The sequence below is a fragment of the Chrysochloris asiatica genome, unplaced genomic scaffold, assembly GCF_000296735.1.
Source record: "Chrysochloris asiatica unplaced genomic scaffold, ChrAsi1.0 scaffold00048, whole genome shotgun sequence".
Taxonomy (NCBI): domain Eukaryota; kingdom Metazoa; phylum Chordata; class Mammalia; order Afrosoricida; family Chrysochloridae; genus Chrysochloris; species Chrysochloris asiatica.
Genome location: NW_006408566.1, coordinates 6189710 through 6207375, shown reverse-complemented (window position 1 = coordinate 6207375; position 17666 = coordinate 6189710). Strand labels below are relative to the sequence as shown.

At 38.5% G+C, this 17666-nt stretch overlaps 1 protein-coding gene across 1 annotated transcript in view; it reads right to left on the bottom strand.

The window, feature by feature from the left end:
* The window catches only part of LOC102832235 (chromosome unknown open reading frame, human C1orf141), a 48262-nt gene extending 34160 nt beyond the window's left edge, over nt 1–14102 (bottom strand). Inside the window, exons 1-3 of the mRNA XM_006862497.1 lie at nt 14028–14102; nt 11580–11734; nt 727–827 (exon numbers count right to left, since the gene is read on the bottom strand). Of these exons, the coding sequence (XP_006862559.1) occupies nt 727–827; nt 11580–11734; nt 14028–14102 (331 nt within the window). The remainder of the gene's footprint in view (nt 1–726; nt 828–11579; nt 11735–14027) is intronic.
* Between the last annotated feature and the right edge of the window lie 3564 nt (nt 14103–17666).

Here is a 17666-nt window from a genome sequence, read left to right as displayed (position 1 = left end):
TCTATCTATCTATCTATACTTACATATGTATATGGAGACTTGGTGTGGCATCATAGGATAAGCACCCGACCTCAGGGTCAGTTTGAACTGCAAGGTTGGTGGTTCAAAGTTACCAGCTACTCCTCAGAAACCCTATACAGGGTCACAATGAGTTAGAATTGACTCAAAGGCACACAACAACAACAACAACAACAACAATGTATATATTTATAGGGAGTCCTAGTGTAGTGCTGTGGGTTACTGCCCTGGATTGCAAAGTCGATTTGAACTGCAAGTTCAGTGGTTCAAACTAATTAGTTGCTCCTTGAAAACCATATATTGAGTCGCTATGGGGTCAGCACCAACTCAATGACACTTGACAACAACAACATATATGTACATACTAGCAATAACAATAAAACTTTTAGAATCGAGCTGAAATGGAATTCAAAAATTTTCTTTTTTAAAAAAAACAAGCTCTATAAAAATAAAAAATATGTTCTTATACTGTGAATTCTATTAAGTGTCCATTCTGATATTTAACAGTTCTTCCTTTCAGGAAACTCTTATAGCTCATTGTGAAATCTTTTACATTTTACTTATTACTCATATTCTTTCATGCAAATGCCTATAACAACAGCATCAAATTCTCATGAACTTTTAAGACACACATTAATAAATAATAAAACTCCAATTAATAAGCCACTCTCAAAATTAAAGTAGATATTATGCTACATAAAGAATTACCTATTGATTTATTTTCTTGTGTTTTTGCATTTTCTGGAACAAAATTTGAATTTTCAGAATCACTATTTTTAAGTTCAGGCTCACTTTTGAAGGAAACAGACCTGGAAGAGATAAATATTAATCTAAGTTAAAATAAACAGTTAATTTACAAAACTAACACCCAAAATAAGTTTGGAGAAATGTGGTGAAGTAATATAAATACAGATTTGGATGTGGTTATATTAATATTGGAGTCTTGGTGTCGTGCCGTAGGATAAGCATTGGTCCAAAAGATTGATCTGAACTGCAAGCTTCGTGGTTCAAACTCACCAGCCACTCCTCAGAAACTCTATACAAGGTCACAATGAATCAGAATGGACTCAACAGCACTTAACAACAGCACATTAATATTACTATAGCACAAAATATAAAAGATCGGGGCTGATGGAGTGAGAGCTGAAATATTAGTAAATATAAGATAAGAATGTTGTTTATTGATCCAGTGGTGAGGATTTTTGTTTTCTTGACATTGAGATGTAATCCATACCAAAGGCTGTGCTCTTTGATCTTCATCAGTAAATGTTTTAAGTCCTCTTCACTTTAAGCTTGCAAGCTTGTATCATCTGCATATCGCAGGTTATTAATTAGTCTTCCTCCAATCCTGATGCCACGTTTTTCTTCATAGAACCCAGCTTCTCAGATTATTTGCTGAGCATACAGGTTGAATAAGTATGGTGAAAGAATACAACTTTGTCGCACACCTTGTTTAATTTTACACCATTCAGTGTTCCCATGTTCTGTTCGAACAGCTGCCTCTTGGTCCAGGTACAGATTCCTCATGAGTACAATTAAGTGTTCTGGAATACTCATACTTAGCAATGTTGTCCATAGTTTGTCATGATCCACACAATCGAAAGCCTTTGCGTAGTCAATAAAGCACAGGTAAACATCTTTCTGGTATTCTCAGCTTTCAGCCAAGATCCATCAGACATCAGCAATGATATCCCTCATTCCTCAGTCTCTTCTGAATCCGGCTTGAACCTCTGGAAGTTTTCTGTCAATGTATGCTTGCAGCCATTTCTGTATTACCTTTAGTAAAACCTTACTTGCCTGGGATATCAAAGAGATTGTCCAATGATTTTCGCATTTTGTTAGGTCACCTCTCTTTGGAATGGGCACAAATATGGATCTCTTCCAATCAGTCAGCCAGATAGTTGTCTTCCAGATTTCTTGGCAGAGATGAGTGTCTCTAGTGCTGCCTCACTTTCTTGAAAGATTTCAATTTTTATTCCATCAATTCCTGGTGCCTTGTTCTTTGCCAATTCCTTCAATGCACCTTGGACTTCCTCCTTTAGTATCATTGGCTCTTGATCATATGCTACCTCTTGAAATAAAGAAAGAGCACAAGAAAAAATATAAGAGGAAAAGGGAGAAGAGAAATGAAGAAATGAAATAAGAATGAAAGGAGAGGCAGAAAATAAAAAAGGAAGGTAAAGGAGAGAGGGGAAGAAATAGAATAAAGTATAAACAAAGAAAAGCAATGAAAGGTGATTTCAAAAACTACAACAACAAAGAAACAGGGCAGGTATTAGACCCAGAGAGAAGAAAATTCTGGGGGTCTTCTGTTAATCAAGTTGCTCACAAGATGGTTCCAGAATTGGCAGGAGGGTGATGGTGGTAGTGTGACATTGAGTCAATTCTAACCCATAGTAACCTTATATAGGGTTTCTGAGGCTGTAAACAGATGGGAGCAGAAAGCCTCATCTTTCTCCCCCAGAACCACAGGTGGATTTGCACTGTTGACCTTGTGGCTAGCATGTGGATTATGTTACCAGGACTCCTTAGTAAGAGGATAGAGGTAAAAAATGAGAAAAGGGAAAGTTAACAGGTTGTTGTTATATGCCATGGAGTTGGTACCGACTCATAAGGACCCTGCATAGGGTTTCTGAGGCAGTAAATCTTTACGGGAGCAGAAAACCTCATCTTCCTCCCTCAAACTGCTGACTGTGAGATTAGCAGCCCAATTCGTAGCCATTACGCTACCAGAGCTCCTTTAAAGTTTTCAGGTAGTGGCTGTTATAATACAAGATTTAGGCTACTTGAAAATTGAGAATGTAATCTGGTGTCATGACTTAGTAAAGGAGTGAGTTTTGTAAACATCAGTGTAGATTGTTAATTCAAATTTATAAGTAACATAATTTATATGACCAAGGGCTGAATCCCAAGATTTAGAGAAATTTAATGTAAATAATAAAAAGCCAAGATGTATTTGATTGAACTGAATAAGGAGCTACTTGGTGGTTTAAAATCAGGAAGAGTGTCCATCAGCACTGTATCCTTTTATCATACTTTTTCAAGCTGTATACAGTGCAAATAATTTGAGAGGTTGGACTATTTGAAGAGAAACTTGGCTTCAGGTTTGGAGAAGACTCATTAACAGCTTGTAATATACAGATGGCACAACCTTGCTTGCTGAAAGCAAAGAAAACTTGAAGCATTTATTGATGAAGACCAAAGATTACTGCCTTCAGTATTGATTACATGAAGAAAACAAAAATCATCACATCTGGATTAATGAGTAATATCATTATAAATGGGGGAAAGATTGAAGTTGTCAGGGATTTCATTTTTCTTAGTTCCACAATCAACACCCATGGGAGCAACAGTCAAGAAATCAAACAACATATTGCACTGGGAAAATCTGCTGCAAAAGTATAACAAAGATGTTACCTGACCCAAGTAATGTTTTCAATATCCTCATACATGTGAAACTAGATAATGAAAAAGGAAAAATGAAGAATAATTGATGTCTTTGGATTGTAGAGTTGTTAAGAATGCTAAATATATCATGAACTGCTAAAAGGACTAACAAATCTGTCTTGGAAGAAGTGTGTAGGGAACATTACTCAGCTGTTCATGGGTTATACTGTGACTAACACAGGTTTGTTAACGTCTTTTTAAAATACTTATGAAGTAGTCTTAAGTACCACATTACAAAATATTACCAAAAAATCATATTATTTATTGCCTATAATTTATCTACTGAATCACTAACTTTATATTGTTTCATCAAGGCATATGAGTATATAAAAATATTTTTTAATTCCCCATGTTTCCAATTTCCATTGTAAGTATTCTTTTCTGTTTTGAACTTCCACTTCATTTTATTTACAATCTTACTTTTTATTTTCTATTATGTTTTTATTTTTTAAATAGCATTTTTTATTGTGATTCAGTGTAGGTTTACTGAGTAGACATCAGTTTTCCATTCAACATGCAGTCCCCTCGATATTACATCACTTACCCCACTTCCTCTGTTTCCTATTTCCATTCATCCTTCCTTAACCCCTGACAAACTTTTTGTCCTCAAACAACTTTTTGATTAAAAAAAAAAACTTTTGATCTCAAATAACTGATTATTCTAGTTGTGCATACCTCATTAGTGCTATTTCCACCCTTCCCCCCCACATACCTGTGTATTGTTTGGCTGAAAACTGAGCCACAGGTGAGTTCAGTTCCAGACCTGCAGGGTGACTAAGGGCCATTTTTGCTTTAATATGGCTAGTTCTCTAAATGATTTTGAAGTAACATTATTGCTATATCCATGTAAATGAGAACAAAGTTGCAATATATGAATTTTATGATAAAACTGAATTATGCAAACCATTAATATTTATTTTTGCTAGAGATAAACAACTTTTTCTGAACATATGTCTCCATAATGAAAACAAATTATGATATACCAATTATCATAAATGAGAAGAGTCTGAGTAAGCAGTATTTTGTGTTTACTAATACCTACAAGCAAAATGATAGTATTAGCTAGAACAGTCCAAATCATCTTATTTTGCTTTTGCTCTGACTTCTTTGTACAAATGTCTTCCAGCACCTGAACACCAACAGACATCTGAAACTTAACACATCCAAAATTAAGCTCAGCCCCTTCTACTCCCACTCAACCCCAACCTGCTCTTTCTAGCATATTCTTTCCCTACATACAAAGTACCCTAATGTACCTAACCTTCAAAGCCAGGAAGCTTGATAAAATCCTATTGAATGGGGTGGCGATAAAAAAAGTGCATTTGAAATCAGATATCTAGGGTTTAAATTTAGCCTTTATCTCTTGTTAGCTGTGTGAACTTGACTTTTTCATCTGTACAAATGCACTTAGCACATTGGGTTGTTCCACAGAATAAATAAAATAAGATTCGCCACAATACCACTAACATCCAATTGATGGGAAGTTCTATAGATTCTACATCTTGGTTCTTTTGCTTGGATCTTCTCTACATTTCTAATGCCCGGAAAAATTGTATCACATATGCATCCATATGCCAGTGAAAGAACAATGTGACTTTTAATTAATTACTCAGAGAGATTGTTTTATTTAGTTTACCAAGCTGAATACATATGTTTTTCTTAAGCTATATCAGTTAAAGCTTCAAATAAAGCCTGGCATTAATTTTGGGCACAAGAAAAACTTTAAAAAAAAATTCAGAATAGTAATGATTATCTATGTTAGTGACCATGACTTTTCACTCAGTTTGTCATACTGTGGTGGTTTGTGTGTCTCTGTGATTCTGGGAGCTATGCCACGGGTATTTTAAATACCAGCAGGGTCAACCATGGTGGACAGGTTCCAGATGAGCTTCCAAATGAAGACAGACAAGGAAGGAGAGACAGATTACTTCCGAGTATTTAGTCACTGAAAACCTTATGAATAGCAGTAGAACACTGTCAGATAGCACCAGAATATTGACTTTTGAAACATGGTGAGCAGTACCGGAGTATTGTCAGATATAGTGCCAGAAGATGAGCCCCGCAGGTTGGAAGGCACTCAATACACAACTGAGGAAGAGCTGCCTCCTCAAAGTAGAGTTTACCGTGATGACTCAAATGGAGTAAAGCCTTCAAGACCTTCATTTGCTGATGGGGCACAACTCAAAATGAAGAGAAACAGCTGTAAACATCCAGTAACAATCAGAACATGGAATGTACAAAGTATGAATCTAGGAAAACTTGAAATTGTCAAAAATGAAATGGAATGCATAAACATTGATATCCTAAGCATTAGTGAACTGCAGTGGACTAGCATTGGCCATTTTAAATCTGACAATTACATGGTTTACTATCATGGGAGTGACAAATTGATGAGGAATGGCATTACATTCATCATCAAAAACCACATATCAAGGTCTGTCTTGACGTACAACACTGTCCGTGATAGGATGATATCCATATGCCTATAAGAAAGACCAGTTAATACCTCTATTATTCAAATATTTGCACCAACTACTAAAGTCAGTGATGACAAAATTGAAGAATTCTATCAACTTCTTCAGTCTGAAACTGATCAAACAATGCTATCAAGTTGTACTGATAATTACTGGTGTTTGGAATGCAGAGGTTGGAAACAAACAGGAAGGATCAGTAGTTGGAAATGATGTTAGAAATGATGCTGGAGATCACATGATAGAATTTTGCAAGACCAATGACTTCTTCATTGTAAATACCTTTTTCTAAACAACATAAAAGGACAACTATACAAATGGGCTTTACCACATGGTATACACAGAAATCAAATTGACTACATCTGTGGAAAGAGATGGTGGAAAAGCTCCCTATCATCAGCCAAACCAAGACCACGGGCAGACGGTGGAACAGACCATCAATTACTCATATTGCAAGTTCAGGCTGAAGCTGAAATGCACTGATATTGGCCAATTTGAATCTGACAAAATGTTTTTGACATCTTGTCCAATTTACTATGCCCGGAATGACAAATTGAAGAGGAATTACATCACATTTATCATCAAAAAGAATGTATCAAGATTTGTCTTACTTCCAGTTTGGGGGCAAGTGAAGCAGAGACAGATGATAAAAGCTATTTTGCAAAAGTACAGAAGAGACAGAGAAAGAGTGGGACAGCCAGCGGCGGTGTTTTGGATCTTGTCTAAGGCTCTGGACGCCAGTTTCCCACACCCACCTGTGGAGAAATATGCCTGTAGAAGCAAAATATGGCAATTTCTGAATTGATCCGGGTGGTCGGAGGCCCTGAGGTTGCAGGGCGGGGCCACAGCCAAGCTGAGGCAGTGACTCAGCCCTAGACGCTGCAGAGTTGCACGTCTGGAAGGAGAGGTGTGACCGATTTTTCATCTTTCACTTTTCATTTTTCATGTATCTTTCCTTTTCACTCTGATCGCACTCTCACTGTCCAGCCCAGATGCCTTCAGGTGGGCGAGAGCTTACCCTTAAAAGGGTCCAGCATTGCACACACAATTTTCCCATGGCAAAGAGAGGAATCCTGAAGGCTGCTTCTTATGATGTCTGACTCTGGGAACCAACCCCAAAGTTGACCTGGGTGGGACATTTTATCTCTGCCTGCTCAGCAAAGGCCACTGGACAGTCAAGTACAATTGTATTTTTCGTTTTGATTGGTGGTTTCTGTCTCTGCTTTTATGTTGTTTCTGCCTTTGTTCTTTTTGACTTCACTCTATTCCCAGGGGTGGGAGCTTTCTACCCATACCTTACCCAAGAAAAGACAGCAACTGTGCTCATATAGCCAAGCTACAAGCATACCCTGTAATATCCCACCATCTGGACAAGAGCCAATACCAGTTGCTAGACATTACATGTGAAAAGGGAAGCCTATCTCCAGATCATATCCACCAGGAGACAGTGAACTTAACAACAAAACAACATACATCTATTTAAACATTAAAACCCCATATAACTACTGAAAATGTCAAAGAAAGTACAATTAAAGATCTCAACACATGTCCAAAAACAGAAAGAAGTAACTGACAAATGAGCTGGAAGAAGACACAGACTTTCCAGTAGAAGAGCAGGCTCTGGATCTGCCTGAGAAGGAATTCAGAAGAATGATATGAAAACAAATTCAAATGCTCTGAAAAGGGGTGGATGAAAATAAGGAAGAGTCAGGAAAGTGCTACCGGAGTAATCAAACAAGATAGATACAGCTGATATGAAGTGAGGGTAGATGCACAAGAACACCCACACTTGCAGATAATACCCATTTGACCTGGCATCAATGGCTGGATGATCAGAACATGACTAAAGGAAGAAAGAAGAAGAAGAAAAAAAAGTAACCCACTACAATTGGATGAACTTGATCTATGCTTGTGGATGTAGTATGACAAAGCAGCAAACAAATCTTTACAGTGAGGATCATTCCTACCCCCTTGGTATACAGGGTTGACAAGGATGGGGAACTTATGACATTGGCTACCCAAAATGGAAGGCAAGAAGTGACTGGCTTACAAGATTTCAATAAGGAACCTAGTTCCAGAGGGTATGGGTAAAGGTAGAATCTCCACTGAGTTTTTTCCAACCTGTCTGGATTGGGTTGATAAAAGGTGAGGGGGATAGGACTCTTGTGGTTCAATAGGGAATGATTGATATCAGGTCTGACAGTGAGTGTTGGAAAGGTAAATGTAAATGTCTTATAACAAATGGAGGGGAGTGGCTGATTTTGCAGTCTAGGAGTAGAGATCCCTAGAACCATTAAGGGAGAAAAGCAAAGTGCAGGACCTTGTCTGGGGAGGCAGTGACACCAGGGATGGAGGCAAAGACAATGATGTGGAGAGAAGGAGCAGATGGGGTCTCTGGACTCAGGGAGGGAGAGGGTCTGTAAATAAGAAAAATAAATAACATAAAAATTGTTTTGACCTAGATGTCCAGAAGCAATAGCTTCACATTTTGATATTTTAGTTTAACAAAGGTTTATATTAAACAATAATAAAAAAATTTGTCTTGAAGTACAATGCTGTCTGTGATAGGATATTATTCATATACCTATAAGGAAGACCAGTTAATATCACTGTTATTCAAATTTATGCACCAACCACTAAAGTCAGTGATGATCAAACTGAAGAACTCTACCAACTTCTTCAGTCTGAAAATGATCAAACACACAATCAAGAAGGAGAAGCCTTGGTAGCATATTGAGCTACCAGTTGGGTTTGCTAACCAAAAGATCAGCAGTTCAAATCCTCCAGCTGCTCTGAGGGAGAATGGTGAGACAGACTACAAATTAAAATCTTTCAACAAACTGATGAAGCACTGAATGTACTCACTTATCTATGCCAAGAAGTTTGGAAGATAACTACCTGGCCAACTGACTGCAAGAGATCTATATCTGTGCCCATTCCAAAGAGAGGTGACCCAACAGAATGGCAAAGTCAACAGACAATATCATTACTATCTCATACAAGTACAATTTTGCTATCAGATCTGTTCTTCATATGATCTCTAAATTTAGATGAGATATGTTCAAAGTCATATTTTGGCTCTCATTCTAAAGACAATCCAAAAATGGCTGCAAATGTACATTGACAGAGAATCACTAAAGGTTCAAGATGGATTCAGACAAGGACGTGAAACAAGGAATATCATTGCTCATGTAAGATGAATCTTGAATGAAAGCAGAGAATACCAGAAAGATGTTTACCTGTGCTTTATTGACTACACAAAGCCTTTTGTGTGGATCATGACAAGCTAAGGACAACACTGTGGAGAATAAGTATTCCTGAGCACTTAATTGTGCTCATGAGGAACCTGTACCAAGTGACAACTGTTCAAACAGAACAAAGGAACACCGAATGCTTTAAAAATTAACTAAGGTGTATGCCAGGGTTGTATTTTTTCACCAAACTTATTCAATCTGTATGCTGAGCACATAATTCAAGAAAGCTGGATTATTTGAAGAAAAACGTGGCATCAGGATTGGAGGAAGAATAACAACCTGTGATATGCAGATGATACAACCTTGCTTGTTGAAAGTGAAAAGGACTTAAAATACTTACTGATGAAGATCAAAGACCACAGCCTTTGGTATGGGTTGCACCTCAGTGTAAAGAAGACAAAACCCCTCAACATTGGACCAATAAACAACATCCATACAAATGGAGAAAGATTCAAATTGTCAAAGACTCCATTTTACTCATATCAACCATCAGCCCTCATGGAAGTTGCTGTTGTTGTTATGTGTCGTGGAGTCGGTTCCGACTCATAGTTACCCTGCACAGGGTTTCCGAGGCTGTAAATCTTTACAGGAGCAGAACGCCTCATCTTTCTCCCGCGGAACAGCTGGTGGTTTTGAACTGCTGACCTTGAGGTTGGCAGTCCGACTTGTAACCACTATGCTCCTTTGAGAAATCAAATGATGTATTTATTGCATTAGGCAAAATCTGCTACACGAAACCTCTTTAAAGTGTTAAAGAGTAAAGATATCAGTTTAAGGACTAAGGTGCATCTGATCCAATCCAGGATAATTTCAATAACCTCATATTCATGTGAAAGTTGGACAGTGAATTAGGAAGACTGTAGAAGAATGGATGCATTTGAGTTATGGTGTTGGCGGAGAATATTGAAAGTGCCATGGGCTGCCAAAAGAACAAACCAATCTGTGTTGGAAGAAGTACAGCCAGAATGCCCCTTGGAAACCAGAATGCCCAGATTTCGTCTCTCATATACTTCAGAAATACTGTCAGGAGGGACCAGTCACTGGAGAAAGTTATCATGTTTGGTAAAGTGGAGGTCAGAGACAAAGAGGAAGACCCTCAATTAGATGGAATGGCACTGTGGCAGCAGTGTTTTGTTCTGTTGTACATGGGGTTGCTTTGAGTTGGTACCGACTTGTTAGTACCTAACAACAACAATATATTAGTGAAGTATTATGATAAATATATTGTAAGCTTCAGAAACCCTATACTGGGTCACTGTGAGTCAGAACCAATGCCATGGCACACAGCCAGTTAACCATGTGTATTAAGGGAAATCTATGGCTCATTAATAACCTGCAATACGCAGATGATACCCTTACTTGCTGAAAGTGAAGAAGACTTAAAGTATTTACTGATGAAGATCTAAGAGCATAGCCTTTGGTATGGATTGCATCTCAATGTGAAGAAAACAAAAATCCTCACCGCTGGACCAGTAAGCAACATTCTTATCAATGGAGAAAAGATTGAAGTTGCCAAGGAATTCATTGTTCTTGGATGAACTATCAACACTCATGGTAACAGCAGCCGAGAAATCAGAGAATATTGAAAGTGCAATGGGCTGCCCAAAGTACCAACAAATCTGTGTTGGAAGAAGTGCAGCTAAAGTGCTCCTTGGAGGTTAGGATGGCCAAAGTTCGTCTCTCATAATTCGGACTCTTGGACCAGTTGCTGGAGAAGGATATCATGGTTGGTAAGGTGGAAGGTCAGAGAAAAAGAGGGAGACCCTCAATGAGATGGATTGGCAAAGTGGCAGCATCAGTGGACTCAAGCATGGCAACAATTGTGAAGTTGTCCCAGGTCCGGGCAGTATTTCGTTCTGTTGTACATATGGTCACTATGAGTTGGTACTAACTCGATAGCACCTAACAACAACAACAAATGGCTCAGTAGGAGCCCTGGTGCTGTAGGTTAATACGCCAGACTCCAAAGCCGTTTGAACTGCAAGGTCGGTGGTTAGGCTCACCAGCTGCTCCTCGGAAACCCTATACAGGATTGTTATGGTTCAGAACTGACTCGACGGCACTTAACAACAACTACAACATGGCTCAGTAGGATAAGCACAGGACTGCGAAACACAAGGTTCAAGCCCACCAGCCCCTCAGTGGGAGAAATATGAGGCTTTCTGCTCCTGCAAACATTTATAGTTTCTGATAAAGGGTCACAATGAATAAAAACCGACTTCACAGCACCTAACAAGTATATTAAGAATGCTAATATATAATATTTTAACTTATAACCATCATGAAATATTTGATAAAGCTTAAATTTAATACAGCTTGCATCTAAAACAAATGTACAGTAATGCTTTTAAACACCAAATTGAAAGTTTGGGGTAATTATAATAGTTACCTTCTTTGTTTTTTAATCTCATTTGACTTGTTTTCCCTGATTTTTGATACTGTCTTAAGTGCTGATTTAGTAATAGGCTGTGCAAATTCCAAATGAAAATCAAATGTCAGGGTAGTATTCAAAGACTTTCTCCTTCCACTCTGAAGTCTGTTTATCTACAAGAAAGCCAAAGTCAAAAACTGTGAAAACAAACAAACAAACTTGCACTTATACCTGGGTAAAATCCTCAGTGGAAAGGATAAAAATACATCTCACTTTGTTAACACACATATACAAGGAATTTATGTGCACGGCTATAATAGAAAAGGATTACATGCTTGAATTTGGGCATAAGTATCAACCTTTTTAGGCCATTTTTGTGACTACAGCCCCTCTTTTTGTATCTATGGTTTCCCCCAACTCTAAAATTCACAAGGGAGAGGAGACCCAGATGAGTGTGGGTCTTGGTCTTTCTGAATCTAAGAGGCAGAAACCAGAGTTCAGGGAGGGTGTGGCACTGCAGGTTAATGTGCTGGGCTGTAAAGTTGGTTTGAACTGCAAGCTGGGCAGTTCAAGCTCACCAGCCGCTCCTTGGAAACCGTATACAGGGTTGCTATTAGTGGGAACCGACTTGTTTGTTGTTGTTATGTGTCGTGGTGTTATTGTTAACAATAACAATCAACAAGTCAGCCAGAACTTGCAGGGCACACTGATTGAGAGGAGATAGCTGCACAGAGAGAACTCTAGAGATTGGAAGAGGGGCCCCTTGAGTGTTGAACTAAGAAATGATCTGCACATGCCTGAAGTAAAACTGTAAAAGAAAACCACAGAAAGTAGTAGGCTGAACAATTTCCTAGAATCACACAAGGCTGGGAATAAAATCTCTTTGATTCCACCTAAGAGCTGATAGACCTCATAACTCAGTCTACTCTATCGAGTTCTCAGAAGAGACTCACTTTAAGTAGTCATGTTGTTGTTAAGTGCCTTTGAGTCAATTCCGACTCATAGCGACCCTGTATAGGGTTTCCAAGGAGCAGCTGGTGAGCTTGAACTGCCAGCCTTGTGGTTCAAACTGACTTGTGGTCCAGTACATTATCCCACAGAGCAACACCAGGATTCCACTTCCATGGGATAAAACAGTATAAAACTACACACACACATATACATACATATACAAATGAATATAGGTTAAAGAATAATGATGAAAATGGAATAAGGTCTGTACCGCAGTTTATACTGATTTTTCAATATTTTAATATTGTACTACAACTAATGTGTTGTCACCATTGGGAAAGGCTGGGTGAAGGGCATGGATACTATAACTTTTGCAATTTCCTGTGAGTATTTAATTATTTCAAAACAGATAAAGAAGTAATAGCAATATGATTTGCATGTTATCTATTATCCCCTTTTTTGTCATTAAAAAATCAAAATCAAAGAAAATCTACATTCATATATGTATACATGTATATACATATTTATATTATGAATATGTACATGTAAAAATAAATGTGTATATACAGATAAACTTGCATATATGTGTATCTTTGAGTCCTGGTGTGGATTGTAGGGTAAGCACTGGAATGCTAACTGCAATGTTGGAGGTTCAAACCCACCAGTCACTCCTTACACACTCCTACACAGGGTCACTATGAGTCAGAACTGACTGGAGGGTGCTTAACAACAATGTACGTCTTTCTAAGAGTGCCAAAGAAGATGAGAATGGATAACCTCCAACTACCTATATTTGTTTGCCTCAGAGGGAAGGGTTGTTAATTAATTGTCTTTATGCAACTTTATATATTGCTTGACTTGTTTCTAAAAGCATGCTTTAGTTTTATAATTTAAAATAAGAAAAGGTTTGAAAGATGATTACATAAACATTTAAGAATTTCTAGACAATGTTCTACTAGTAACACATGAGAAAACATGAAAAATGCTTTGCAAAAAGGAAACATTCAATAAAAGGTAAGCTTTTTAGTTATCTCAATTTATAATTTATATAAAAGGGAATTTCATGACCAATATGTATGTCTGTCTTACATTTCATTAATTTTTTTTTTTTTTTTTAAAGGAAATATATGGAGTCCTGGTGTGGTGTAATAGGATAAGTGCAGGACTGCAAGTTCAGTTAAACCACAAGGTTGGTGATTCAAACTCACCAGTTGCTTCTCAGAAACGCTATACAGGGTTGCTATGATTCAGAACTGACTCAACGACACTTAACAACAACAGCAAGTTTAATATAGTTTCTTTTATACAGTACTCCTGGTTTGCTATCATATAGCTACATGGTGACTATATAAGAGTTATTATGCATGTTTATTATTTATTATTCACTTTCATAGATGACTCAAATAATGCAATTGTTTTCTTACATGTATCTTCATATGAATGCATGTTAACTAAAAAATAAAAATAACGTTCATTAGCTGTTTTACACTGAATTTTAATTTTTACATTACAAACCTTTTCTCTGTGGGCCAGGACTATCTTTTCTTGATCATCCAGGATATCTAACTTCTTTAAGACTTTTTCTGCCATTGTCAGTCAGCAAATTCCTATCTAAAACAAAGGGAAAAGGAGAAATATCCAGAACAATTCAAATTTAAGCATATATCTGATTATGTAGGCATGAGTTTAGAAGAGATCCACCTTTCATTAATGTTTTAGGTAAATCACAGAATTTTATAACAGGAAAGAATTGTTGAAGCATAGACAGTCAAGAAAGGTCACATGATCAGACTTCCCAGATGTGTATAAGTCCAAAGAATTTTTAAATGTATGATAAAGGTGAGTTAGAGAATGTTCAAGAGTACTATATGAGAAATGGATATGACTTAAAGCAAGGTTATGTGGCTTGATTTATATCTATTTTTCTTTTTTGAGGGGGTCATGATATAATTTTAATGAACAATAATTCAAAGAGCTCACATTTAAATAATTAATCACATTTAAAATAAATTAGCCGGTGATCCAAGACAGTTAATACAACATTTAGTAGGCAATCCATAGCACAGAATGAACAGCACCCAAGCTGGTCCTATTGCCATAATTGTTCATATTTTCTAGTTATTTAACACAGTTGGCTGTCTCATAGTAGGCTCTAGGACACCAGGACCTGGTTGTTGTTGTTGTATCGAGTCGATTCCGACTCACAGTGACCCTGTGTAGAGTTTCCAAGGAGTGACTGGTGAGTTCAAACCGACCTTGTGGTCCAGAGCTCCCAGGACCTGGTGGTCTAATTTATTTTCATTTTCAGATGAGAAAACTGAAGGCTACAAAGTACCTTACTAATGCAATACAAATAAAATGGAAGCAGAAATCTAGGAAAGTGCCCTCAATTTCTTTATTGAAATTGGAATAAATGACTATGCACTCAGTATATATATTTGTGTGTGTGTGTGTGTGTGTGTATGGTTCAGATCTTTTTATTCCTTCAAATTTTTCTTCCTTAGGAGTGACTGAAATAAAAAATACAGTTGAGTCCCAAGGCCTTTGAACTGTCTTTCGGCACCAGCTTTCCGCACATCTCCTGCCTCTACCCCTCTTACACTCACCAGTAGACCAACGTGGTTACCAGCAAGCTTACATGTCTGCTCATGTGTTCCCTTTGAGCTTCAGTCTTGGAGGGAGGTTTGCCTTGACGCCTCCCTAGAGAACTACTTGCTTGTTCTTGTAGTAGCCAATCAGACTGCCACTTTTGTTCTAGGTTTTTCCTGCTCGTATTTCTTTCAAGAAGTATCTTCTGCTCCTCCAGCCACTCCAGGCTGGTCTGCATGTCCTTTCAACTGGGAATGCCCCACCTCAGAAGGTTCTGGGCATTTATTTCTTTTGGTACGGTGCGTCAGTATATTCCTTCGATATTCTTCTTCTTCATTTTTTAAAATGTTTTATTGTGAATTATATGATAGTTTACATGAGAGAACATTAGCTTTACTTTCATCCTATCTTATATCGTTTCATTGCCATGGTTACAATCCCATCCATAATCATCAACCAACCAACCCTGCAAGCCTGCCTCCTGGTTGTCAGCACACAGCCCTTCTCCCTCTCTGGGTCTAGAGTCCCCAGCTGCTCCATCTCTCCACGTTGTCTCTGCCTTCATCTCTGGTGTCACTGTTTCTCCCAGTAGGATCCCACAACCCAATCTTCTCCCTTGATGGTCCCAGGGACCTCTACAACTTGACTGCAAAGTCAACCACTCCCTTCCTTTTGCTACAAAATGTCTACCTTTCTATTTCCAACCCTCACATTCAGTCCTGATATAATTATTCACTATTGTACCACATGAGTGCTATCCCTGTCTTCTTTCATCAGTCCTGCCCAGACAGATTGATACTACTCAGTGGAGATTCTACCTTCTTCTGTACCCTCAGGATATAGGCTCCCTCTTGAAAGCTTGTAAGCCAGTCACTTCTATCTAGCCTTTGCAGCCTCCCCATTTTGGGTAGCCAATGTCCAAGTTGCCCATCCCTGTCTACCTTGTATATAGAGGGGGTGGGAATGATCCTCGCTGTAAAGATTAGTTCCCTCTTCTGAGCTACTGCCTCTGTAGGTATAGGTCAAGTTCATCAAATTGTATCAGATTACTCTTTTTTTCCTCTTTTTTCTTCTTCTAGTTGAGCTCTGATCATCCAGCCATTGAAGCCAGTTCAACTGGGTGTTATCTGTAAGTGTGGCTGTTCTTGTGCATATGCCATCTCTTCTTATCTGCCAGATGCTTCATTCTCCATTCTAGTCCTCTGTGGCTATGTCACTGACTCTGGGCCCAGGAGTCTCCAGGTCTTGCCATACTGCTAGCCAACCGGGTCTCCACCTGGGTTCACAGGAGTCTATTGAACATTGTAGGACTTAGCTTGCAGCTTCATTACTGTATTCCCATTGAGTCTCAGTCTTGGAAGGGAGTTGTCCATGAGGGGACCCAATCGCTTGCCTTGATGTCTCCTGGGTGAGCAACTTCCTTGTTCTTGTAGTAGTTAGTCGGACTTTCATTATTGTTTTGTATTTTTCCTGTCAGTCTTTCTTTCAAGAAGTATCTTCTGTTCTTCTAGCCACTCTAGGCTGGTCTGCTTATCCTTTCAAGTGGAAATTTCCCACCTCAGAAGACTCTGGATGGGGTTCAGGGTTCCACCTATGGTCTTATGCAATGCAGAAGCTCCACAGAAAGCCTCCTTTACTGGGCAAGTTGTAGCCCCATTTTAGGTATTCCAATCAGTTATAGGCAAAAGACAGACTTACAAGCTTTCTATGGTAATATTTCTGGCTATTCCTTTCTCTCCCCCTTGGGTATCTATTTTATAATGATATGCCAGGGAAACCAAGATTCAAGACAGTCAAGCATCTTAACATTGGTTCCCCCATTTCCCCATTCCAACCATGTCAATCCCTGTGTCCTAGAGCCCTGTTGTTCCAAGGTTGTGCATGCATCATTATTTAACTGTGTCCCACTTAGCCCATGCAAATCTGCCTAACTATTCTCCCATCCACCTTGTTGTTACATTACCCTCCCTCTTCTTGTGTATTGTCCCCCTCACCAGCACTCAAACTATCCTGTGTCTATTTCTTACCCTGTTGTCCACCTTCCCCTCCCTCCCCCATACCCTAGCCCCCTCATCTCGGTAACCAGCAAAGAATCCCCCTTCCCTTTTAGTATGGGTTCTTTTTCTTAGTCTTTTTTTTTTTTTTTCCCTAAGATACAGTTTTACTCTTTAACACCAGGGTCCACAGGCCCAGGCTATAGAGTGGCAGACTGGGCACAGACCCTCCAATTTTCTTAGTCTTTTACAATAGTGGTCCTATGCAGTATTTCTCCTTTTGTGACTGACTAATTTCACTCAACATAATGTCCTCGAGATTCATCCATGTTATGTGGTAGCTTACAGCTTCCTTGTTGTTCTTCAAGGTAGCATAATATTCCATTGTGTGCATGTACCACACATAGGCACGTAGGCTGTCTCCATCTTTTTGCTATCATAAAAAGTGCTGCTATGAACATTGGTGTGCATGTATCTACTTGTTTTATGGCTCATATTTCTTGTGGGTAAATACCAAGTAAAGACATTGCTGGATCATAAGGTATTTCTATTTCCAACCTTCTGAGGAAGC